General features: G+C 36.6%; 1 protein-coding gene across 1 annotated transcript; it reads left to right on the top strand.

Annotated features, from left to right (window-relative positions):
• The first annotated feature begins 681 nt into the window (after window positions 1-681).
• On the top strand, window positions 682-24,281 carry LOC139980327 (chromosome-associated kinesin KIF4-like). The gene is made up of 26 exons (XM_071991926.1): window positions 682-834; window positions 1,439-1,690; window positions 2,100-2,287; window positions 2,786-2,869; window positions 3,689-3,855; window positions 4,271-4,365; window positions 4,967-5,086; window positions 5,965-6,140; window positions 7,023-7,087; window positions 8,001-8,061; window positions 8,794-8,871; window positions 9,600-9,851; window positions 10,682-10,891; window positions 11,481-11,584; window positions 12,512-12,767; window positions 13,405-13,488; window positions 13,997-14,254; window positions 14,857-14,995; window positions 15,270-15,349; window positions 16,040-16,210; window positions 17,267-17,395; window positions 17,773-17,850; window positions 18,566-18,682; window positions 19,476-19,598; window positions 20,810-20,947; window positions 21,867-24,281. The coding sequence occupies exons 2-26, from the start codon at window positions 1,456-1,458 to the stop codon at window positions 22,167-22,169; spliced, it is 3,711 nt and encodes a 1,236-aa protein (XP_071848027.1). The 5' UTR covers window positions 682-834; window positions 1,439-1,455; the 3' UTR covers window positions 22,170-24,281.
• Window positions 24,282-27,281: the final 3,000 nt, after the last annotated feature.

The following is a 27,281-nucleotide window of genomic DNA, read 5'->3' as shown; positions in this document are numbered from 1 at the left end:
AATTTTGTAGCGACAAGAAGAAAACGTCTTTTGCAAGCAATGGAAAGTTAACTTTTTCAGAGCGCGGCACGCGGTTTGGGGAGAGTCTTCGATGCCTTTAAATTTTATTACATGGTTTTCGCTACAAATCACGACGTTGTTAACGAAGTTTACATGGTTGTTACTACAAATCAGGACTTTATTAACGAATTTAAATGGTGACAAATCAGGGATTTGTTGTTAACTATTGGGATGATTAGTTGTTAACTATATGGCTGGGGATGATTAGTTGGGATGATTAGTTGTTATGGATGATTAGTTGTTAACTATATGGGCGGAGTGTATAGCCTAGTGGTTAACGCCGGCGTCTCCCAGTCATGAGATCCCCGGTTCGATCCCCCGCCGACAGCAATGTGTGTCGTCTGGCAAGGGTGTTGTTCAATAACAACTTCCTGACATGGACGTTAAATGGATGTGTGCCGAGAGATTGGCTTCGGTCAGCTTGCGAGTCTACAAGCCTCCATGGCTTCTTTCGCGAGTTCCTGCTTGCGGGAAGATCACATATACATACATACATACATATGGAATGATTAGTTGTGAACTATTTTTTTCCTTTTCGCGTTCCATAATAATAACCCGGGCGATCATTAAATCGCTTCAGGCAAACAACCGAAATCGACCAATCATAGTGCATTTAAGTAACATTTGCTCCGCCCACCAAGCAATTTAAACTGGTATTTACATGAACAAGGATCAGTCTGTACTATGCGTGTTCAGCAAGCAAAATATTCAAATGCTACTGGAAAGTTACCGAATTACATTGGATTAGTCGTCTTATTGGAATTCATTTAAAAGGTAGATATTAATTTCTCCCAATTTTTGTCCTAACCTTGGCTTAGTCAAGGATTTAGGCTAAACTTCGTGGTTTCTGCACAATATTATTAGTACAATACAGGTTAATAATAGTATTATTATATTAGCCTAAGCTTAAGTTATGCTCAGTAGTAGCAGGCTAAAACTCATGTTAAATTAACGTTATACAATCGTAAAGCATAGTTATACTAAGAAAGTAATATTTATTATTTTATAACCAAAGTTATGATCGTAGTTTGCTGTTTCTTTTGCTCCTCCTTTCATAAATTGCATAGTCTAGGACTAGCCTAGGCCTAAGCCATTTAGGCTACTCACATAAAGACTACCAGATATGTTCAGTTTAACTGTATGCACTATGATAAGACTGGTAATTTGTATATAATAATCAGTATGGTAGTTTCTGCTTCCCAGCAATTGAACACAATATCTTTGGAGTTAAAACATTGAGATTACTGTCTGAATTAATTAATTGATTGGAGTAATTAAACTGCCTGGTTCACTTCCTGACAATGTTCACGTTAGGACAACTTAGGCCTAGCCATATTGCCAGTGTCATAAAGGTTGATCTCATCCTTTCTTTCTCAAGGTACTGTAAATCCACTTATGGCAGGGGAAAATTCTGACCTTCCTGTTCGGGTTGCGGTCAGATGTCGTCCGCTGATTATGAAGGAGATCAGTGAAGGATGTCAGCAGTGTATAGAATTTGTGCCAGGAGAACCACAAGTAATTCTTGGAAAAGACAAAGCCTTCACGTACGATTTTGCCTTCAGCCCGACAGATCCTCAACAAAAACTTTTTGATGATGTGGTTTTTGGACTTGTTGACGGTATTTTCAAAGGTGAGATCTACCTACATATTATTTTACCAGATTTACATGTACTGTACATTACATACTGTACCAAAAGTGTGCAGTGGATTGAAATTTATGTCTTATAATTAAAGCTAGTATTACATTTTCTTTCTGAAGTATTCTTGATATATATAAGGCTGACTGAGTAGAAAAAGTCATAGAATTATTTACACTGGTGTTGTTTATACATACAGTACTTACATTAGTTAATAAGTTTATAATTGTTTCAATCAGTTACATTCAAGTTGTAATGTCCCCTCACAGTTAAATTCCTGAATATACACATTTACACAATATATTCAATTTTCTGTAATGGATACTTCCACCGTATTGCAATACTATTACTGTTTGTTTTGGTTCTACAGTACTTAATCAAAATGCTTTGAAATTATTTCAGGGTACAATGCCACTGTTTTGGCATATGGCCAGACAGGCTCTGGCAAAACTTATTCCATGGGAAGTGGTTACGACTTGACTGACACTGAGAAGATGGGAGTCATACCGAGAGTTATCAAGTCTCTCTTCCAGGGCATCGAAGAGAGGATGGAATCGGCTGACTTTATCTTGAAGTGTTCCTTCTTGGAAGTAAGTTTGCAATTACTATGGATATTATAACTTATGATCATCATTTTCGAACTGTCATTTTTTCTGTCAAAAACTTTGAGAGTGGAAATTTTCCTTGCTTCCTTCAAATTTAATTTGGATACTTAGAAACTTTGCATCTTTCCTTTGGTTATCAGTTTTCAGAATTTTTTGTTTGTGAAAATGCAGTGAGATTAATGAAGACAAAGATGGCCAAAAGTGTTTATCAAACTGAACATCCTCAGATTATAGCTCTAGGTTATTCAGCAACTGACTGTTAATTAGTGGGGCATTAAGACTAGCACTGATAAGATATATTCCACCCAATCCAATCGGTGGAAGTAACTTCATGTTTGCATGTTTCCCAATTTCGTTACAGTGGGGTTGTCTGGTTTATACTACTGAATCTGTCAATTTTGCTCACTGAACATTGTTTGTTGTCTAACATTATGTAAACCTGTATTGTTGACATAACATCACTTAATTTGTTTTACTCCACAGTTGCACAATGATGATATTCTGGATTTACTGCAGGAGATAAAAGACCCATTAAACGTTCGGGAGGACACCAACGGTGAAATCAAGGTAGTCTACTAGTTTAACACCAGAAGAGAGCTGCCAACATACTGCCTAACCCAACGTGACCAGATTAATCTTGACTGATGTGAAAAATGTCAATACTAAAAGTCTTAAAACTGATGCCCTCACACTGCAAAAAATGTCTTATGTGTCATCAACTCTGTTTTGGTAACATGAATGCAAAATTAGGTCAGCAGTGCGAGGCTGACTCAATAGTTAGCAGCTGCCACTCCAAGCCTTCAAATGCTCTATGCAAGCTGGGTCCGCAGGCCACCCCAAGCCTTCAAATGCTCTATGCAAGCTGGCCCCACAGGTCTGTGAGAATAATCTGGGATGATATTGAAATTCCCCATAAATTTTACATCTATGACAAGCCTGCTAAATTTTAAACTCATTTCAATTATTTTTAATATCACCTTAGCAATCATCAAGCTTAAAAAGTGCAGGATCATCTTCTACTCTTATTTGTGAACATTATTGAAAATAGTTATCGTTCAAATGGTCTTCCCTGGCACTTTTCTCCAATTTACCGGAATGGGGTTGTAATTCCATGTTATACAGCAAACTCTGTGTATGCAAGGTACTGCTGCATTTAGTTGGCAGCCCATATAGCAGAGAAATGACTGTATAGGAATCACCCTCAACTTAGAGCTGAATAGCTCAGTTGGTAGAGGTTATTGGTTAGAATCCCATTTGAACCAACTATAAAGTTGCTTTGTTTTATTATTTCAAATTTCTAATTTTCAGAGCATGAAGTTGGATAAGAAACAAGCTGTAAAGTATCAGTTTTGATAGACTCAAAACATTTCTCTAATCATCTTGTAGATTGTTGGATTATCTGAAGTCACGGTATCCAGGGGTGACGAAATGATCGCTTTGCTGGAGAAGGGTTCTGCTGGAAGGACAACAGGTTCCACGGCAATGAACATGACGTCGAGTCGATCACATGCTGTCTTCACAATCCACATTGAACAGTGCAGTAAAGGGGACAGGTAATTTAATGGTTGACAAAAGCTTCTGAAAACATTCCTTTTTATAAAGAAAATAAGAGTATTTGAATTTGATTCCATTCATTTCAAAATCTTAATATGAACATAGTTCTTTTCATTTAAAAACAAATGTAGTATAGGCATTTTGTTCTTTCGTTTCAAAATGTGAGACTTCATTGTTTGAAATTAAATCTTTGAACTTTTAGAGTCAAGACTGACATCTTGCAGACTTTGAGCACTTAATAGCATTACAGAAACTGATTAGAATCACCTCAAAAATCTGTTTTAATTTTACTAATTTAAATAGCAGCAAGCTTTGTGGCTCAAATTAGAGCAAACTCAATCATGTAATTTCTGAAGATATGTAAAAGCCTGAAAGTACTTTCACATTTATTTATTTATTTATTTTTCCCGATAGTGGGACATCCTGTCAAGCAAAATTTCATCTGGTCGATCTGGCTGGATCCGAGAGAGCTAAACGAACTCAAGCCAAAGGCGATAGGTTCAAAGAAGGTAAGACTGCAAGCATACTTGGTGGGGGGATGGAATAAAGTTGTAAAAGAATTCAGCAATATCGGCCGTACGACCTATTTAAGGTAGCTAAGTCTGGTTTCTTAGTCAGCACCAGATTTGATAAACACAGGATTTTGAATGTTTTTCTTCAATTCTTCATTGAAAATTTGTTTTTTCTGCCTAATGTGTAATTTCTAATGAAACATTGGTACCTTGTTCTTACTTACATTTTATGAACAAAACTAGGAATTTTACACACTTTTGAAATGTTGGTGACCACTGTGCAGTATATAGTAACAGTCCTGAACCTATACAAGGCTAAATTCACTTTAGTGTACTGTATTCTACTTATTAGTCAACATTTTCATCTGATGAGTGCAAAAAAAATTCAATGAAATATCTTGGTTTACTGGCGGCCATATTGATTAAATCAAATTATGTCTCTAAAAAAAATTCCATGTTTCTTACACATAATAACAGAAACTGAGTTATTCTGTAGATTCTTTGCTCTTCTGCTTCGTCATTGTAACATATATTTTTTCTCTTCATTTAAATTTATATTGAGTCATTGGATAAGTTAGATACCTTTATTTCTCTGCAGGTGTAAACATCAATCGAGGATTACTGGCCCTCGGAAACGTCATCAGTGCCCTAGGGGACGACAATGGGCGCAAGTCGCACATCCCATACAGAGATTCAAAACTGACGAGGTTATTGCAAGGTATGGCAAAGCAGTCTCTGAAGTTGATTAGATCATTTCTTAAAAATTGTTTTATACCAAACCCTCAGGGTGCTGCTCAAATTGAGGTCCATAATTAATCAAAACTAAGACCATGTTTTGTTTTCGTTTTTGCCTGAAAGAAAATTCATTAAGAAGCTGCAATTAAAGGTGTTCCCTTCCATGCTGAAACATTCATCTCTCAGACATTCTTTTATAATATTTTGTTAAAGACATACATGTGTAGAGCAAATCAGGAATTTTCAAAGTTTAGTGACCTCTCTGATGTTATTTGATAAATAATAAAGCTATAAATGGACTACAAACGTCAAGAGAGATGAAAGAATGATGATATTAGATAATGTACTTCTGGTTTGAAATTGAACATAAAGTTGTGGTTCCATTTACATAGAAATGGAGGCATTGTTTACATTGTGTGGAACACTGAGTACACCATGTTATTCAAGTAAGTTTTGTGAGATGAAAATAATCTAAGTTCATGTATTTCTAGGTAAAGTTTTGTTACACTAGCATCATGAAAAACAGATATAAACTTGTTAGTACAAATGGCAGCCTCCTGTCCCTACTTACCAAAAAAGGTGAAAGATTTTTGTCACATGACATTGGTGGGGGGGGGGGGGGAATTGCTCATCACAAAGATTTTTATCATATCAGCTAAAGGTCACAGCTTGGTTAGCTTTTCCTCTTTGCAATGGGAAGGTACCATGAAAAATCTTCCAATACAAACAAGATGTCCCAGTAAACTAATTCACACCGAAAGAGTGTGACGTAAAACTTTACAACATTTGGTGAAAATGACAAGAAGAAAAAATCGTTGCAGGATCTGAATATTCTGGTCAATTTAACATATATTTTGATAGACTCCTTGGGCGGGAACAGCCAGACGGTGATGATAGCCTGTGTTAGCCCCGCTGATACCAACATGGAGGAGACATTGAATACATTGAGATACGCAGACAGGGCCCGCAAGATCAAGAACAAACCGGTGGTGAACAGAGATCCACAGGCGGCTGAAATGTCTAGATTAAGACAACAGGTACCAAAGTTCATTCTACTGTATGCTTGGAATTCTAACAGCAAATAACAGTAGCTACAACATTTTAATAGTTTTTTTCCCTGGCTGCAAGTTCTGATCCTCCATGTTATATGGTTACATGAAGGGTCAGTTAGAAAATAGAATATCTCAGTGATGGCCAGTGGGAAGAAAAAGGCAGTATAGAATGAAGCAATTTTGCCCGTAAATTGAATTTTTGTTTCCATTTTTTTTTAGCAATATAGGTAGCCTTTAACACTTTTTAAAGATTCTATCGCTGAAGGCGTGTCTGCTTTATAATTTCTTTAAATAAGTAAAAATATCTTGAATGAACTGATGATGTTGACTCTTGATAAAGTTGACACGCTTACCTCTGGAGAACAGATCCTTCCTTGGTCTCCCCTGGCAGGGGATGCCATCCTGGGGGAGGTGTCAGAGATATTTTTGTTTATGTAAGGTGGCTTGGATGCAAAATGGTGCTACCTTTGGCAAAGCTTTGAACTGGTTACACTGTACATGTTTAGGAATTTTCATACTTTAGTGAATGTTTCATAATTTTTCCTATTGATTTTTCAAAATATTCATATTTGGGGGGGGGGGGGCTGTGACATGACACCCTTCTCTGATCACCCCCCGCTTAGTACGCCACTGTCAGTCACTTATATGATACCATATTGATAAATAATATTTTAACATTTAATTGACAGTTGAGAATGATTCCCTGCGGATATGTGGTAGGGGGACCTCTTGGTGAGAGATAAAAGAAAGTTGTAATGTATTGAGTCCATGTTTCGTTAATCTTTTAGAAATTTCTGGAATCAGATGAAAGGATTAAAAATGCAGGATACCAAGTTTTACAATCTTCCTGCTTTTGGTCTTTAACAGGTTCAACAACTACAGTACCAACTCATGTCAAATGGAGGTACACTTCCACCTGCAATCAGTGGAGGGTAAGTTATAAAAGGAAAACAAAATTCTGAACATTATGTTTTTGGAATACATCCTAGTAAAAACAGTAATTGTTTTCTTATTTAGTTTGTTACACTAGCGACCGCCAACCACCAATGCTAGTTTAATTGGCCCTTTGGGCAGACTCACTGCCATGTGGTCAACATGTATTGATTTTCACTCTAATAAGAATTGCAGCTTGATAGTGAACGTGACATCATAATTATGTATTATTTCTAGTTCAATATTATATAATATTTTATTATTTTTATAGTTACCTTTCACGGATATCATAAACTTGTTAATTCTGTCAGCATTCATTTATTAGAGGAGAGGCACCAACTTGGTACAGTGTTATCCTTATTTCAAGTACCGCACTAAAGAGCATTGGTCCCTGGTCAGTCTATTGAAAGGTTCCCCAGCAGGTGGGAATATTTGTGTTAATGTTAATGAGGATTGAACTTTGATAAGTGAAAATGGCATGACATGTCAATGTCTGAATGATCAGCCTTTGAAAAGTTACAAAAAAGGACAACATGCACCAATTGTTTACATTCCAATTTATATCTCATAGGGCATACATTATTGAGGTACAAGTATAGTACTTAAGAAACATGAGAAATGATGGCATATGATCATAATGAACACTAGAAAGAAAAATCCTGTTTATCAAAATGACCACTTGGTGCGTAAACAAAAGAAGAAATAGGTTTTCACACGATAACAACAAAATAACATAAATAATTATATATATATATATATATATATTGTTAGACTCAAGGTCTTTGAACCATGCCCCCCCCCCCTCCCCTTCTTTCATTCCTCATGCTCTCATATGTATACCAAGTGAGATGTCATCACAGAAATGTTCTAAAGAAATGGCTGATTAATCATTATTATTGCTATTATAAACAGATTAAAACCTCAGGATTCAGAGGGCATGAAGAAAATACTGGACAGGAACAAGAAGTTAGAGGTATTTTTTGATGAATCTACTTCACTGATTATTTAAATTCATGTCGTTGCCTCCTTTGCATGTCAATTAGGAAGGTTAATCATGTTTTGATTAATAAAAACGAATTTTCTCATGCCCTTTTTGAGTTTTGGAAGTTGTCATGTTTTCAAGCAAAATTTGAAGCAAACAAGTGTGATGTCAAAACTGGATGACGTCACATACAGCCTTTGTTTGTTTATGTACAGTATTTACTCTGTTGGTGTGACATGGCTTTAATAATGTACGGTGGTAGTTAATCTTATCATAAACAACGTATCTCAGGAACTACATGCCATAAAAAAAATGTGTCATTTAAATGTAGTTGTTCTTTTATATCAGTGTTTATATGTTTAATCCTAAAAGCAATTTCACAATTTTGCAAACAACTGTTGAATCCCCACCCTCCCCCCCCCCCCCTTAACATCTTTCTGTATTGATACAGGTTTATTGCTGCTAATTATCTATACATTAAAAATATGCATATTCATAGCTAATTTCCTCTGTAATACCTTTTCACTCCTTCACCCACTGCATGCGAAATTTCCTTCTATTTCAACTGGATTGAATTTATTGTCCTTTTTGTAGAGCCAAAAATTAACCAAAGACAGTGCCTGTAGGACTGTTTATCTTTGATCGGGTTTTTTTTTTTTATATCATTTTTGAGTTTTATTTTCAGCCTTTTGTAACCAATGTATCTACCTTTTTCTGTCTTAGAGAGAGAACCAAAAGTTGTCAGAGGAACTTCATGCTTCCTTAGATCAAACAACCCAAATGTGTGAAAAAGCCATCCTCGTAAGTTTATTCCTTTGCTTTATAATAGGAGAGGAAAGAGAAACTATCTACATACCCCACATATATACATCTCCCATATAGAGGTCCAGGCTCCTGCCACACTTCCTGAAACCATGAGAGGGTCACCAAGCTGGGTAGCAGTTCAATTCTTTCCTATCATACATGCATCTCTGTTGGAAACTTTTCAATCAATGTGTAATCAATTGCATTCAAATCTGTCAATTGCAATCAGATTGGTCAATTTGCAATCAATTGCATTCAAACCAGTTGATGTACAATCAATTGCATTCAAACCAGTCGATGTACAATCAATTGTATTCAAATCAGTCAATGTACAATCAATTGTATTCAAATCAGTCAATGTGCAGTCAATTGCAATGATATCAGTCAATGTGCAATTGAATCAGGAATCACAGAGTGGAGTATACATTGGGTGATTTGCATCATGTAATATATTTACCTTCTTCTTAAGTTCCACAAGACTGACAGTTCAGTGGAAACATACAACCTTATAGTTCACAAGAGACCCCCAATGTATATAGCACACTGAGCCTGTGTATTGACAAATAATAATTTTTGTGTAGCAGTTTGAAGGTTTATAATATAATAGGCTATACGATACTAAATTATATCATAAAAGGCTACATAATTCTACATATATGGTTCTCGTGTACCAGACTGCTATGTAAATTGCAGGTCAATGATGTTTTCGTCACCTTACATTACAGGCTGAGATGCATAAAGATAAATTGAAACAAAAATTGGATGAATTGAGGGCCAAGACGGACTTAAGTATCAGTCTATTTAACACTTCTGTTGTGGAGGGCGGGCACCAGGACTCCCAACCTCAACAACTAAATGTCCTTCAGGATCTCAAGAAGCAGATAGAGGAGTTAAAATCAGAGCCTATGGAAACAGAAGATGCTGCTGCCCTTTACGATATGCATCTCGACGAAGCTGAGACAAGTGACACCCCAGCGGTAACCTCTTTTGTTTTCCTTTACCCGTAGGTCTTTATCTGGTCTTCCTGTTCTCTGTTCTTAGCATGCCCTTCCTGAATTTTATGCAACATATCTGTTCTACATAACCTCTTTAGTTTTTATATTGATTAATCATTAACTAATACTATTTCTTCAAAGTGCTAATTCATTCTTGTGTTTCTTAGGTGATGAGTGATTTCAAGTAAAATTAGGGTCGGGCCTTCGTCTATTCTATTATCCACTTTACAGCTTTTTGCACCGGGTACTTTTTCTCATTGTCAGTTTAGGATGTCACCTTATATCATTGTGTTTGTGATTTTATTGGAAAGAAATATTTTCTTCACTTTTTTTTGTTGGTCCAATCTTTGTTTGTCAAAACCATCCTGAATGATATTTCAATATTGTGACTGAGTAACTGACTATCCAGAAAACAAAACAATTTTAACTAGGACAGAGAGTGAAATTTTGTTGTAGGCATTCATACCATGGATTACACATATTCGACCGACAACAAAATTAAACCTGATTAAATATCTTGTTGCTGGCGTTATAATGTCATTTGTACTGTGTTGTTTCCTATGTTTCTATCTCTTTCATACTGATATTTGGCCAATTTAATTAATTTGTGTATGTAGCATTATGCACTATATTATTGTGATGGGATTCATCTGAGTAGAAAATAGTTGTTACTTGTCGTAACATATATCGTGGTATCATTTTTAGGGGAGAAACAACAAATTTATACTTTCGATCAGATACACAAAATCCCATGATGGGACAACCCTGTTCGACAATTCAAACATAGACTCATTTTGGTTTTCTTCCTGCAGTCTGAAGGGCCTGAAGGCAAAGAAAGTCCTAGCCATACAGGACAACCATCTGATGCGAACAGCCCCAATCTCACCAAACAAGCCCTACGACAGGCCCAACTGGGAAGGGAGCTTCAAGAACTGAATAAAGCTCTGGCTAAGAAGCAGGAGTTGGCTTCCACGATGGTCCAGAGCGAAGAGAAGATGGAGATAATGAAAATACAGTATGAGGTAAACTGATGAGTAATTATTATGTGCCCTGATTTTCATTGGCTGAGGTTTGCATCTTGTTTTACAAAAGTGCACAAAGATAAGAGACGATTTGGTGGCACCATGATTATGACATACATTTGGCAAAATGGTATACCCCTCTCTCATAACTTTTAAAGTTTTAAATATTTAAATCATTATTTTTTTGTTGTTTTATTGTTTAGAGGATTTATCTATATTTTAAAGGTGATGAATGATTAGGTTTATCTGTCTCCTTTAGAGCATGTTAAATCTCTTTCAAATTGCTTCTGTTTTGGCTCTGATTAGGCTAAAAAGTCATTTAATGTTCTCACATGCAGTCTTGCCCATACTCTCAATAAGCATTTAAGTATCATCATTAAGCCATTTCCTCTCTCTGAAAACATTTTGTTCCTTAAACAAATTCTCTTCTAGATTTAAGAATAAGTCAGAACCTTTGATATAGTACTGTTGAAAACTTGAGGAGCCAATACTGATAACTTTGATAAGTTTCTGTCCGGCATCTGCTGTATGTTTCTGTTCTATGTTTTGTAAGTATCTGTTATCTAGCCTACATGTTTGTTACTACCAGGATAGTATCAAGGGTCTTGAGACACAGATAAATGCCTTGCAGAGAGAGAAGGACACACTCAGCATAGCACTGCAGACTAATAAATCACAGACGGCCACCAGCAAGTAAGGAATAAATGATTTTACCTCAAAAAAAGATACTTGCTTTTCTTTGCATCTTCTTTCTCTACCACAGAAAATACTGAACAAAAATATATATTGTGCTACTGTAGTACAATAGTAGTAGTAGTTTTTGTCGTTGCATTAATGTCACAAACAAATGTTAATACCTTGAGACCTTATGTTACTTCTTGAAACACTGTTAAGATTTTAGCCTAGCTGGCATAAACACTCAGAGAATGATTTAGTGTAAAAATATGTGTAAAGCACTAAAGCAGACTTGTCTCTTAAAAAGTACAATGATTCCTATGTACAAAAACTCTTTGTACTTGTTTTGCATAGCATTCGGTGATGGTATACTAACGGATAAATTATTTTGTGGCAAGTTTCCTACTTTTGCAAGTAAATAACCAGGGCTGAAGTTGTGTATGGTCTTGTTACCAAAATTTTACATATTAGACTCAATATTGGCAGTACAAACTCTTCATTGTATATGCAGATGTTCTGATGCATATGCTAATGCAGCGGACCGCAAACTTATTGGCCAATGAGCCAGTATCATCACTGAGGACTTTGCCATGACCCACTAGACTCCCCCTCCTCCCCCATAAAATTGATGCTGAGAATGCATGACAGCTGGCTTTGACTACATAATATGGACTTAAATGTTAAAAACAATATCTTAATCGGTCTCCCCTGGCAAGCGTCCGAAAACTGTAGACAAATTTGCTTAAATACCGTAAAAACCAAAACTTCATGCACGAGCCATTTTTGGGTCGCACCCGATAGTTTGTGTTTATTTCTAATAAACATTGCAAAAAAACTTTGCTAGATCAAAGTGATTTAAGTGATCGAAAAGATAAGCTACTTTTAACAATGTAGGCAAAGTTGGCAAACCCAATCAAATAATACTTTTTCTTTTCAAAACCTTAGAATCAGCGAACAGAGACGAAAAAGACTGAAGGAATTAGAAGATGAGATGTCTAAATTGAAGAAGAAAGTCCAAGAACAGAGCAAAATAATCAAGCTGAAGGCAAAGAGCGACGAGACCGTGAACAAACTCAACGTTGATATCAAAGGGATGAAGCAGGCTAGAGTCCGTCTCATGAGACAGATAAAGGAGGACGCTGAGAAGACCAGACAATGGAAAATGGCCAAGGACAAAGAAGTCTTACAATTGAAAGCTAAGGTAATTCATACTTTTGATTTTTTCATTTTTTTTTCATTTCGTTTTAGTAATTATACCAAAGAAAATTCCAAAGTGTAGTAATGCATTATTTGTAGGCTAATTGTGTGGATTTAATGTTTTACATACCCTTTAATATTTTTATATAATTTCATTAAATAAAAAACAATTTTTGTCATACTCAAAATATTGTATCATATCATGAATATTCATTCTTAAAAATGAAAGAAACACATTTCTTTTTGGTAACTGTACATATGTACGCTTATTAAGAATTTTGCTGAAAAATTCATCATTCTTGAAAACCAATCGATCTTAGGTTATAACCATGTGTCATATATGAAGGCAGGCTGTGAAAAGTTTTTTATGACTGGACTGCTGTCAACGGTAAAGATTTTCTTTACTTGAGGATTATTTTGAGAAGAAATGAAATGCATAAGCCTTGAGTTACCTCTGTTGAATGGTTGACTTGTATCAGCGAGCCAAGTCAGGGGTATGGGAAGCGCCTTCACCTCTCTGTAAAGGAATATTGGTACGAAGACATGTCATCAACTTTTACTGTTTTAAATGCATTTCATATTTAATAAGTGAAAATCTTTTTGTCACATTGGTCTCCTCTTATTTTTGTAATGTTACGCAGGATCGTAAAAGGCAATGTGACGTCTCGAAGATGGAACGTAAATATGAGAAACAGCAGAATGTCCTGAGAAGGAAGATGGAAGAGGTACTAATATTAAATGTTTGTAGATTAGAGATGTTGTACCTACCATACAGTTCAAACTTACAAGTGTGCTTTTATGATTTTTATCAAAGTTTTATCAAACTATTGCCGACCTAAGCTAAATTATCAACTCTTTTTAGGTTATAAAATAAAATGCAAACAGCCTACCATTCTGTTTGTGACCGAGAGTAAGTTGCATGAAAGAAGCAGTACCATGGATATCCTGTGAGTGCATCCAACTGTTAAAAAAGTTCATATCTTGTGTTTAGTTTTGCTTTTTGCGTTGATTTTGATATAATTTTGATAATTAAGTCTCATAGCGATGCAGTTCATTAGCGTGGGTATTCAAAAAGTTTGGAAAATTTCGGAATTTGTTTTCTTGCGTGTGATTTAAACTATTATGAACAAGTGACTTGAGGGACGAAACTTCGGAATATTTTTTTATGGTAAGATAGTAAAAACGTTTCACAAATACATATCATAAAGTCATTTCCGTCCCTCGTTTGTTTAGGCCGCGGCTGCCAACAAGAGGCTACGTGATGCAATGGAACGCCACAAAGCTCACACGAGTAAGAAACCCCAACATCAGGGCCACCATCTGGAGGGGATGGGTAAGCGGGTGAAGACCCTACTAGAGAGAGAACTGGATGTTCTTGTGAGTGTGAATGAAGCCAAACGACATCTCGCTTCACTTCTGGAAGACAGAAAAACCATCACCGGCGAGCTCAACGAACTGAAGGAGAAGAAACATGTGGAACCGCCCAACAAAGTAAGTTCCTTTTACAGCTGAAAATCTGGAGTACTGGTACAAAATTTTTCACTGCAGACGAGCTGCTATCTATCATGCAGCCAAACACCCATTAACTGTCTGTATTCGAAAGTTTTGGCCTGTTATCATTCATTATTAAAATCAATGAGATTTCTTTCTATTCTCAAAATTGTTGTTTCCAAAATTACAAATTGGAATAAAGGAAGAGGAGAAAGACTTGACCTCCTTATGTTATTTTTTAAAGTAGTGGTTTGACAAGTAGTATTCCAAAGCACAACAGAAATATGTAATTAGGTGAATAGTTTAGTTCCTCTGCATCCTATTATAATGTAATGAATACATATTGACACGGTTTTCAAGTGTTTCTTAACATGGTGTACATCAAGACTAAGCATAGTCACTGTTATTTATTTGGCATATTTTCTTAATTTATTTTGAGGTTCATTTCAGAATTTTAGACTCCTTTCTAAAGGACAGTGGTTTAATAAATGAGTTCTATATTCTAGTGCAGAATGCCTTTCATGTGTTGGATAAGTGGCAAAATGTATCCCACAATTTTTGTGAATGTAACAATTTTGTTAAATTGTTTTCTTTCCCTGTAGAGGAGAGCTACTCCAGAGAAAGTAATAACCTCGATAGATCCATCCATCCAACAAAGGATGGATGCGTTGGAACAAGAGTTAGACATGAGGAACTTACAGATCAAAGATCTACAACAGAAGATCATGGATGCAAATCAAGGTCAGATGATATTACATTAACAAGATGCTTTACCTCGGGATTCAGTCTCATAGCAAACCCCAGAGAGATGATTGTCCATCACTGTATGATGACATAAACTAAATTATTTTGAAAAATTTCTGTAAAATAATAAAAAAAAAATTAAACATTATTGAAAGATACCAAATGTCTTTAGGGAAAAATATAAACTAAAATTGACACTTTGAAATGTTTTTTTTAATCCTGATTTTTGTAACCATTTTGGGCTCACATTTGGTGCTGTTTTTTTAAACAGATGGAGATAGCAGAAAGATTTGGAAGAACATTTCTTCCATGGCAGAGGCAAAATGTGGCTTACAATGGCTGATGGAACAGGTGAGCTGCTGGTTGATAGATGGACAGTGGGTGTCCATATTTGTTTGCTCTGTAAATTTATGAGTAAAATTCTACATATTGCAAGCCCACTGATCTTGGTAATTTTGTTTCTTAAAAACTTAAATATGGTACTGTACCTGGGTCACGTGAATGAAAAAAATATAGCAAAACAAGGAGACGGCAGCCTCCATTTTAGCCTGTTGTCTCTGACTTTAATGAGAGTTCATGGAAGTTAAGTTTTCTGCATATACTTAACAATGGTTCATTTGAAAATCAAACTCAAAACACATGCACAAAAAGATGTCTTGACCTCTACGTTCTATAATTGTGTATTGGGCTGTAAATGCTGCGCTCTCTGTGTTTCACGCAATCACTATGCACTGTTACGTAATGCCTCTCTGCCCCCTACCTGTGCCCTCTTCCCTACTCTCTCTCTCTATCAGTATCTCTCTCGTGAATAACATTTCTAGTAGCAGCAGAGCAAGACATTTGAGAGAAACTTGTATCGAACGCAGAATACCTTTTGATTCATCGACTGCTTCGCAGGCAGCTTTCTTCACGTCAGCCGTGATCTTTCTCTTCCCAACAACATGTCCCTCATGGGTTTCATTTCTCTTTCTGAATGTGCCACCACCACAATGGTTCATGTTGTTGTTCTAACCCTCTCTCTTTTATAATGAACCCGATCAGGCTGTCCTTGCGAGGGTCGATGCCGGTCAGAGATCTAGTGATCTGTTGGAGGCCAGACAATCCCTGAGCGAAGCGCACCGGGAGACAGAGGACCTGCAAACCAATTTGGAAGATACAATTCGAGAAGGTGACCAGAGAGTGGTCGAGCTTCAAAGAGGTCATGAAGAGAAGGTAGATTTGCGGGCTACATCAGACTTTGAAATTTGTGTCCCCTTCATGAACACTGGGCACCCCAAGTTTGTTTGGATACTTTCATCAATCTTTCAGGGATCACTGAATATGCATCACAATATATGTATGTTTTGTACATTATAGTAGACCCCAAGGAACCAAAAAAATTACCTTTGGGTACTGGGCATGACTGTTTCAACATATATAAATAACAATTATAAACTGAAGGTAGTATTAACCTTGTAAAATCCAAGGCTCATGACACATTAACGTCATGACTGCATTTTCCAGCATACATTGTCAGCTAAAGTCAGTTGCTCATGCAACACAAAAAAATAAGTTGGAAAACAAAACTTGCATTTTATTGTTAATTATGAAACATTCCCCCCACCCCCTTGTTCAACCAAACAGAAATTACAAGAGGAAGAGTCCTAACTCTAAAGTCCTAAGTCTAAAAACCTCCAGAAAGTTGTCTTGCTGCTAGAGGAGTTTAAGATATGGATTTGCATTTCTATTGCACAAAATTTTCTTTCCTTGAACCAAATTGTTATGCCTAGTGTATATACAGTAAGCTATTGTTGTGTCCTAAACGTAGATTCCTCACTCAGTTGGGACAATGTTGATCTGTTTTGTACTCCTATTTCTCGCTTCAAGGTACTCGTATTGACAAGATATGATCAGTCCTACTCTCAGTAAGAGTGCTTTGAAGCATGATATTTGGGAGGACAGTGGAGAGTGGTATCATGATTTGGAAGCTGTCCCAATTGGCTGACATATCACAATGTTGACATGCATATTCATTATCTCATTTGTCAGAGAGGATATTAGCTGACTTCATGAATATTCATGAGGTTTAATAAATCAATAAATTAAACGTTGGCAGTTTTGATGGTACTTTGTCCTACCATAAATAACCATTGCCTGGTTTCCAATCAGGACCGAGTCGTGCTCTTGATATGAAATATTCTTGCCTGCCATTTGGTTATTGGTTAGTGAAAAGTTGGTCTTATCACATGAATAATCATATTTCTGATTCTTTTTCCCTCTCTATCTTAGATCCTGTATCTGTTACACCAGCTCTCACAAAGCAAGCAAGCCTTTAAAGATGGTTCAAAGGTCAGCAGTGAGGAGTTGCCAGATACAAAAGCCGGTGATGACGAGTTGAAGCAAAGACTTCACTTCCAAGTAGGTCTTCATTTTCAATTGAAATGAAAACATTTTATGACTGCTTGTCCCCCTTTTTTTTCCATTAATTTTGTGAAATGTTAAAACTTTTCAACAGAATCCAGTTTTTTTTTTATATTGATGGCGTTAGATATTTGGTAGCTACCTTTCTCATTATTATATTAATTAAATTGAATATTTTTGTTGTCAAACGTTGATACCATGGCAATAAAACAAGGTTATCAAGAGTTCAAGATGTGGATTGGACTAGTTTCTCTGTTCTTAATACTTGCTGCACTGTATTACATGTTTTTTTTTAACTGAACACTGTTACACATGTAAGTTTGATGAAATCTATGATTTCAAATTGAGCAATATCATTCTTTTTCTCTTCAAAGGAGGAACAGATTACTCAGTTACAAAGTATCCACGATCAGTTACAGGATCTTCAAGAAGAAAACTCAGAGTTGAAGAAGGTGAGAGAGAACTCTTTGTGTAATAATGGGACTTTTGTGAGACTTTCTAAATACCTTCTTAAACAAAATATATTCTAAATATATTCAAGAACAAACTAAACACATTCCAAGCTACCTTTTTTTCTTTAAGGGGGGGGGGGGGTGGAAGCTTGCACTTACATAAGATAACAAATGATTGTACAAACAAACACTATACATTTTCACCAGATCTAAAATCATTTGGTCATTTTGATGGAATATAAAACTTACTTAAGGAATGAAGTATAGATGGAAATTTATTATTCTCATAGTATAAATTAATCTTGCACATCCAATCTGTGGGGTGCAGCACACATGAGCGAATATTACATTAATGGGTACTTCTATTTCTGCATGGTGTGTCTGTTTTGTTTAAAGTTTCCTTCCATAAGTAGGTTTTGGTCATAAATTACCAAAGTTTCATATTTTGATCATGCAATGAACTTGTTCTTTCAACTGATTTTTGGTGGGATCAAGCATTGCTCTAATATCAAACGTTCCTCCAGCTGCATGAACACATTGCTTTGATTTTATAGGATTGCCCTTAAGAGAGTTTTGAAAACCTCCCGAAATGGCTGCTGAGACTCTGCGTGTGGGTCGTTCTTTGCTCACCTGTACCCTAGAGAATTTATCCATCTCTTTTATGGGTTTGTGTAAACTGTCTTACTTTAACCTTCTTTCTGTCTTCTCGTTCAAGAAACTGACAGTCTCTCTCGTTCAAGGATCAAGAATGTCGCTGCTACCTTCAATTACTTCACCAGAAAACACTCCAGAACCAGTGAGACCAAAACCACCTAAGAAAACAAGAAAAGGGGTAAAAACAATCGATTCAAAAGTTACACATTTCAGCTGAAAGATTAAAGAAGGGACATGTAACCTTGATACACTGTTTAGATGACATGCTTTTACCATATTTAAATCAGATGATATTAAAATGGTGCCCTGCAATGGAGATCATAAAAGCAGCTAGAATATTTCTTCTGGGTATAGCTAGCCCATTTTTAAGAGTTATTTGTAACTAAAATTCTATATTACAATAATGTGCTTGACACTAGTACACCTCTCATTTCCAATAATGCCCAAACTATTTGTAAATTTATCACACTTTTTTACATGCCAGTATTCAATATGTGTACAAAATGCATCACGGCAACAAATTGATTTTTTTCCCCCATTTTTTTTGGAAGAAATATAAAAAGGCTATGAGATATAGAAGGTATATCTAAGATGGTACCTCCCTCCTACCTTTTAATAAGTTGGAATAAATTTTTTCACCATTTTGGCTACCGAGACACTTTTTTTTTCCCTTCTCATTTAGGTATAAATAACATTGTGAACAGCAAATATTGCAAACTTTCCGAATTGTCAACTTCTTCATGATTTGAACCTGAAACTGCATCTGATGAATTTGACTGTCAAAATAACTTTAGCTTCTTTTCACAATTTATCAAACTGAACTAAAAAAGGAAGCTGCTTAAAGGACAACTAAGTTGAAATGATGTCACAACTGCGAGACTTTATGTGAGCCGCTTTAATGTAAACACCTTTGCGATACCCTTGTTGTAATATAATAAATTCTACTAATTTATTTTTTTGCTTCTTTGAAGGCGTCTGAAAGATACACAATAGAGGAAATTTGGGATTCAGACACCGAGGATGATGACGCAGACGATGATTCTGATTGGGTGGCGACACCCCAAGTGAGTCACCCCAAGAGAGAAATAAAACAGGTGAGAGGCATTGTGAACCAGGATGGTATGCAGGTGCAGTGTGTATAGAATTTATCGTAATCTCTTTTCTATCATACTCATTAAAGAATAGCCTTTTCTTTTTTTTTTTGCATTTTGAGATGTTTGCAGACAACTAGAAACACAGTTCAGGATGTATTTTGTTTTTAAGCCACATTTAATTTGGGGTACTTCTTAACCTTTAAGCATCTGAGGCTCATCAATGAAAGTGGCTCGAGTGCCTAGTCTAACACACAAACCATTAGTTGAGTTCTTCATTAGGAAAAACAGACCTCTATAGTAGAGTGTAGGAGTTCTTGTCACCTGAAATAAACATGATATTAAATTTGTCAAAATATGTCGTCTGTCCAAGGGTACTCTCTTGGTTCATATGAACTTTAACGTGTCGGCCTAGATCGGAGGAGCAGAGATTATCACTTTGGCGGTACATTTCCCCCATTTAAAGGAGCACTTCAGATATTTTAGCATAATCTAAAGGTTGAACATTTTGGAAACTGGAATAGTTATAGAAACATTTACGATCCTACACAGTGTTGGCTTTTCTTTGGTTATGACATATCAAGACTACAGTTCTGTCTTTAGTCATCTTTTCAAGAAACGGTACGGTTCCTGAGAGAAGTATCTTATATTCCCCCAAAAAATTGCACCAGGAAATGATAATTGTATGCATAATATTAAAAGCGGTTTGCAAGCGAAAATACAACTTTATTTGAAATGAAAGCCTGTGGGACACAAAATATTCGGTATTGGGATTCCGTGGCTAGTAAATTGTTGTCAATTAGGAGTTGCTAAAATCGTTGTAACAACATAGATCTCTTAGTAAGATTGGAAAAGTACCTTATAATGTGTAAAAATATTTACATGGAGTGATTCAGAGTTACTCAAACCCAATTTAAAATATGAACATATTTTCTATGAAAGTATCGATGGTATGCTGCTAGGTTTCAAAAAATTGCCTGAGATTCTAATTGTACTGTAGCTTGAATGCAGACTGTAAAAGTTTACTACGAGCCTGGAAAATCGTTAGCTCAAAACATTGTCGACTACTAACCAGCTCAGAATAGTCAACGCGAAACAATGAAGTTTTTAGAACCTCTGTGACCATGGTTGAAGTTAATGCAATGGATGATATACATTGTGACATAATTTCATGAAATATTACAATACTGTTAATTCCTCTTTCCATTCTTCAGGGGAAGACTTGTGGCTGCAAGACCAGCTGTAACACAAAGCGATGTGTATGCAGGAGGCTCGATAAAGAATGTGGTCATGGCTGTGCTTGCGGTGATGTGGTCTGTCAAAACCGTGGTGTAAAATCGTTGGACTCTAGTGTAAGTCTCGTAGCGTTTATCATCTCTTTCAGTCTAGACAGGTGATAGTACAATCACGTTTGGTATGAGGAGGTGCTTTTTGTTTCCTACAGCCAGATGCCCTTTTGCACAGTAAGAACAAATGGAAGATTTGCATATCTAGAGGTTAACAGGGACACAGGCTCGTACAGTATTTAAGGCTGTTGGTCTGTTAGAGTTTGAAACAAGTACTAAATAGTGCATGCTAATATATATGCCACTGTGAAGATACAGATGAATTTGATATTTCATAATTACATGCAGAGCTTTTTCGTTGAAGCTATGAAAAAGTACTGACTGTTCATGAATATTTATAAGATGGACAGGAGAAGGGGCGGTTACTGCCAGCAATGTCCTAAGACGACATAGTCATACTGGATCATATGCGATACTTCTACCTCTCTTTATGGTCGTTCATTGAGTCTGTGTAAAAGTACTGACTGATCATGAATATTTATAAGATGGACAGGAGAAGGCGTGGTTACTGCCAGCAATATCCTAAGACGACATAGTCATACTGGATCATATGCGATACTTCTACCTCTCTTTATGGTCGTTCATTGAGTCTGTGTAAAAGTACTGACTGATCATGAATATTTATAAGATGGACAGGAGAAGGCGTGGTTACTGCCAGCAATGTCCTAAGACGACATAGTCATACTGGATCATATGCGATACTTCTACCTCTCATTATGGTCGTTCATTGAGTCTGTGTAAAAGTACAGATTGATCATGAATATTTATGTCATGGACAGGAATAGGCTTGGTTACTGATGTTTCCTGCATAAACATCAGTGTATTGTTCTTGATACCAAGACCAATTGTGTTAGCTTTACATCTCCCAATTATTTGCATCATTCAGGAAACAATCCTGCTATTTTTGTCCTTCTCTCCCATTCAGAATCCCGAGGATACTTCTTTAACTAACAGCACATTATCAAACAACAGCAGCAGTAACACCCTGAACCAGACCATAGTGATTGATAGCAGTACGGATAATGTATCGCCCGGTCTCAAGGACTTCCAGTTGCCGAAACCGAAAAGCGTCTTATCAGTGTCAACTGCTCAAAACGTCGTAGCGAAGAAGGAAGATGCCTCGCTCACCAAACCTTCGTTTACGAATCTCACCAACCAGGGAATCGTCAAGAGAAAGCGTAAATTGCTCTCTACTTCACGGGCAAGCTTTTTCAAGCCTCTAAATTAGAACCGTTTGAACAAAAAGACAAAAAGGTCATTCCTATCAAACATTGTACATTACAATTATCTTTTTTTTTTTTTGTGGAAAGCAAGATTTAATTGTTAGATTAAATCGTAACTGCCAGAATTATTTGCCATGCAGACAGAGGAAGTTTTCTCAATGCCAGTACTTTGCGAATATTAAAGGAGCTAGCTTTTGGGATGTTAAATAAGTTTAAGTTGTGTTTACGAGTATAACTAAATGAATAAGATTTGGTATTGTCAATTTAATTCAATTGTCTTTGTGAGAAAAAGAAATATTTCTCTCTCTTTAAGTTCTTTCGTATTGACCCCGCCCGCATGAATCAAATTTTGTAAAAAGAAACAGTTGAAAATTCCATATATTTGATTTGCTTTTGAAGATATCTCTCATTGGAACAATAAATATGCTTTTGTGTCATGTTAACTAGTACCATCAATGATGTGTATGCCACCTGGTGTGATATGTGAAGTAGAATGAAATACCCATCAGCAGTTTAGAGTACAGGAGCAGATTCCAAGAAGGGGATGAGGAGGGGGCAGAGCCTTCTTCTCAAGCCCAAGGGGGGGGCAGGTGGGTTGAGGCAGACCCCATATTAAGCTTTTTTGGCTCTAAAATATAGCTGCAAACATAATATTGCTCAAAACAAGGTACAAGATGGAATCATTTACCAGTTTCTCAGATTTATATTTCTTACAAATTTCATAAGCACCTCTAGTTTAGTATCTACCTACAATTGTCTCCCGAGCGCTCTTCCTCTATCAAGAAATCCAGGATCTTCCATTGAAGTTAAGCAAAGTCTGGATAATTAAGTTAGTCAATTAAAAACAATTAATTCTTCCTATAGGTTGAGAGAGATGACTCAAGTATTTTAACACAGATTTGCCAAAATTCAGACCAGTAGGGGGAAAAAAGGGGGGCGGGATGGAGTAAAATCCTGTGAAGACATGTTATTTCATTCCTGTCCTATCAGCCTTGGTGATATTAAAGAGCATCAGACATTCGAAAATGCTAACTGACGTTAATTATACACCCAAAAATGAAATAATATGTGTGGAGTCTTCATTAGTTAGTTAGTCAATATTCATTTTTCATGCAAAAGAAAAATATATATATCAACATTCACTAGCTTTTTGTTTTGTCACCTAATGCAAGAATATGTAGCAAACTATTTTACTCCTTATTACAGACAATATATGTACAGTTGTGATCAGAAATTTGACAGGTATGTCAAATAATGCTTATTATTAAATTAGTAATTTGTTATTTATATGTGGCTTGGTATATACCACTGTAAACAACAAGAACAGTTGTTCCTTAATAATAAAATAATAATAATAAATAATATAATAATAAAGTCATAAAATTCTTTTGATGGCTGTTATAAAGGAACACGATACACAGGTCTTGAGCAAATTGTTCTTCTCCGAGAATCAACTTTTGTAAATAAACTGTTAGATTTAAAGGCGGTACATTAAAAATACAGCAATGGTGTCTGTTGAAATTCTGTGTAGTGCACGCAAGCCACCAATGCTTGCATTATTTTTCGCATTTGCAAGAATCTACCAAAATGGTCACGTCATATTTTTAATGCATTGATTGAACAATACCTATCACATTTTTCTACAATGACCATTCTTTCCTTCTATTTGTGTATTAAAATCTCCTAGCTCTTTCTTGATGTGATTACTGCACAGTATTTTGTTCAAACATTTTTTTTTTTAAGCTCTCAATTCAAAATTAGCTAATTTTTGGGGTAATTTGTTCATATTAATAAGGAGCAAAAATAGGTTACTTATCATACGCATTTGTTTGTCACCTAACTTTCACATTTTCTCTTAGTAAAGATATCTCTCGTACTAAAATGGAAATATCTTTCAGTTTTGCAGTGATGTATAGGTTTTAATGGACCTAACATACTTGGATTTGGTTGCTGATCTTTGCAAAAGTGGCAGCCGACAAAGTTTGCTTTAATTATAAACAAAATTGATCTGTAGTTGTGCTTGTTAAATGTGCATTATTCAAGGGAAAAAAATATTATGCAATTTTATCACATCTTTATGTAATAAAATTTTGTGATCATGTTAAAGCTATCAAAAATTGCGTTTTCCAGTCATCTTTTTGAGTCAATGGAATACTTTATTTGTTTGTCTTTGAATTTTCTTTTGAAGTGTCCTCCTTTGGAGATGGACGGGGACTAGGAGGGGTGGGATGGATGTGGTGAGGGTTGGACAATGATAGGGGAAATGTTGGGTGGAGTATAGGGTCGGACGGGTGAGGGGAGGTACCTTTGTCCATACTTCTTGAAAAGCGTATCACCACCCGCCTAAAATGTCAGTTGTCAGATGAATTTAAATTACTTAATCACTTCGATAGAGTATTTCATGATTTGTGCTGTAATTAATTTTTTTTTAGCAATTGCGAAGGGCAGAAGTTGACATATTAAACGTCTCAATGAGGGGGTAGATTTGCGGCCTGGGCTGGGTTTGAGGGTGAATTAGCTAATTATGAACAGAATTAACATCTAAATGTTTCCTGAAACACGACAGGCTAAATTGTCTAGAAAGCCACTGCGCCCTTAACCCCCTACTACCCTTCCATTGTCGATAAACCTTTTGATCTTCTTCAGGCACCAATCCTGGCCTGAGGGGAGGGGAGAGCAATATTTCGGTAAAGTGTGGCAATTCTGTATAAATTTTCCCCTTTCATGGGCAACAAGGAACGTCTTCCCTGGTTAGTGAAACCATCGGACAGGTTAAAGCCAAGCGTCAGGTATATACTGGTAGCTGAAAATGTTAATTTATCATGTTGTAGGGAACTCGAAATTGCCATAACAGGTCGATGTGTCACCTGTCTAGCCATGTTTGTTCATATAGAGAAAACGTCTGGAGATAATATCTATTGGACATGTTGCCTTCAGAAAGAAATAATCTGGGAGTCACTGTATCAACTGGTGCATTATGCATTACATAAAATTATTCGTGTATTTCCTTCTTTCATACTCACTATATTTTATTATCGAAAATATTTGCATGCACACCGTTGAATGGAAAAAGCAATCCCTACGATGAAGATATGTATGAATGAAGCAATTACACGAATAGATATTTAAGGTTTCAATACAAACATTCAATATTTGGTAACACCGAATGTCATTGAAAAATTTGACCTTACCTTCTAGATGGGTGTAATTTTGTTCGATATAAGGTGTGGAACCTGTTATGTTACTTCTTATAACCTGTTATGATGCGTGGCGAGAAGATATGACAGCTCTCCCGTTTTGTCACTGTTGTGAAAGTCATAAAGTCACAGGTTATTTTCTGATACAGCAATAGGCTACTACTCAGTAATACCAAGTAGGAACTGATAATGGAGGGTGGAAAAGACTCACTTATCAATTGTAAGTGTGTATTATTTCATACAAGTCAAGATAAGTAAATGTCAACATATCATAATGATAAGTTAGTTCACGACCAAGGAAAATAAGAACATTAAGTTGTCGAGCCGTCGTACGAATGATCAGTAGCGTGCGAAAATCGAAGTAAGGGGAACCTATTATCCTCCATTGTCAGTCGAGGAAAGAAGAATTGGGAGATTTTATCAAAACAAGTATTTATTAGTATACCCTTGCGTTTAGAACTAATTGTAGACCTTATTTCTCATCTCATTTAAATTTGCCTCAGAAAGCTCCCTTTGCCCTCTATTCATTTTCCCGGCGAAGGTCCCCCAGACAACCCCGCCCTCTGACGACGCTGCACAGCCATACCCCTAATACAGCCCGTCCATCAACGTTCATGCCTCTGCTTGTTACAGTCGTGAATAATTTCGTATTTGTAGTTTGTACCCCATCAGCCAGCGTCACCATATTTTATTATCCTTTTCACGTCAGTGTTAATAGCAACACTGAAAGTGAATGTGATATGACCACTGGCGGATCCAAGGGGGGGGGGGCAAGGGGGGCCATGGCCCCCCAAAGGTGAGCCAAAAAGTGTTTCCGAACATCCGCTAAATCATATGATTGGAAATTAAAAAAATCGAGAGGAATAGCAGTGGTAGACTAGTCTTAACCTTTTCGTTTTCTGGTTTAAAATTAAATGCAGAGCTCCCAACTGACCCGCAATTCGTGGGAATTAGACCCGCATTCTAACACCCAAACCCGCTGACCCGCACAAGCGTCCGAAAAAACCGCATTGTAATTGTCAAGTATACATAAAAAAATTGGCATCAAATTTTGACTTAGCAACCATCATTTCTTTAGCATTTAGCATAATAGAGTATAAAACCTCCTTTACAGCATCATTTGAACCTCAAATTAGCCTATAATTCTTTTCATTGGGGCGAGCAGCGAACATTTTCATGCCACGGGAAAGAATGAATTATCACCTACTATTCAATTTATTTATGTTACACACAAAAAAATGCATATTTGTCAGAAAATTTTGGGTGACAAAAGCCTTTCTAAGTGCCACCATTTTACATGTAGGCATCACCAGGATTCCAAAAAAAAATCAAAAGGGGAGGGGGACACCCCCTCCCCTTATACCCCTCCCCCAGCAGTGGCGGCGGAACCGGGGGGGGGGGCTTGGGGGGCTCAGCCCCCAATGAAAAAGTTGAGGGGGCAAATGCATGATAAGCCCTCCAATATTTACCAAGACTCCGAAACATGCATCTGCCCATTTTTCAATGCATACTTGTCGATCTGTCCGATGCACACGTATACTATATAGGTGTAATAATTTTAGTAATTGCTGGGGGACCCTCGGCCCGTCCCCTGGCTATAGACCACATTGTCACCCCAACCGCGTCTTCACGCCCCGTGAAAAGTGGAAGCAGTGAGTGTGAGTACCGGTAAGCGTAACACAACTTCGTCTTAGGCCAATGACTTGCCTCATTTCAGCCAGTTCTCCAACATCCCCTTACTTAGCGGCGGAGCGTATATATACACAGTCAGGGGCGGATGCCCCCCCCCCCCGGACGGACTCAAATGGACTGCTGGCGCCCTTTGCAGCTTTTCACTACTTTTTACTTATTCGCGATTATTGACTATTTTATTGCGCTCTCATATACCTATTGACATTTGTCATATTCTGTTGGTGTAAT

The sequence above is a fragment of the Apostichopus japonicus genome, chromosome 14 (genome assembly GCF_037975245.1).
Source record: "Apostichopus japonicus isolate 1M-3 chromosome 14, ASM3797524v1, whole genome shotgun sequence".
NCBI classification, from domain to species: domain Eukaryota; kingdom Metazoa; phylum Echinodermata; class Holothuroidea; order Aspidochirotida; family Stichopodidae; genus Apostichopus; species Apostichopus japonicus.
Note: the sequence above shows the minus strand (reverse complement) of the source record. Positions and strands in the feature narration are given on the sequence as shown.

What these genes read in the sequence shown, in the direction of transcription:
- LOC139980327 (XM_071991926.1), top strand. Translation starts at nt 1,456, where the DNA reads ATGGCAGGGGAAAATTCTGACCTTCCTGTTCGGGTTGCGGTCAGATGT. An exon ending in TGTGTGAAAAAGCCATCCTC is followed by an intron (nt 8,872 to 9,599) that starts GTAAGTTTATTC and finishes CTTACATTACAG; the next exon opens with GCTGAGATGCATAAAGATAA. An exon ending in TACAATGGCTGATGGAACAG is followed by an intron (nt 15,350 to 16,039) that starts GTGAGCTGCTGG and finishes GAACCCGATCAG; the next exon opens with GCTGTCCTTGCGAGGGTCGA.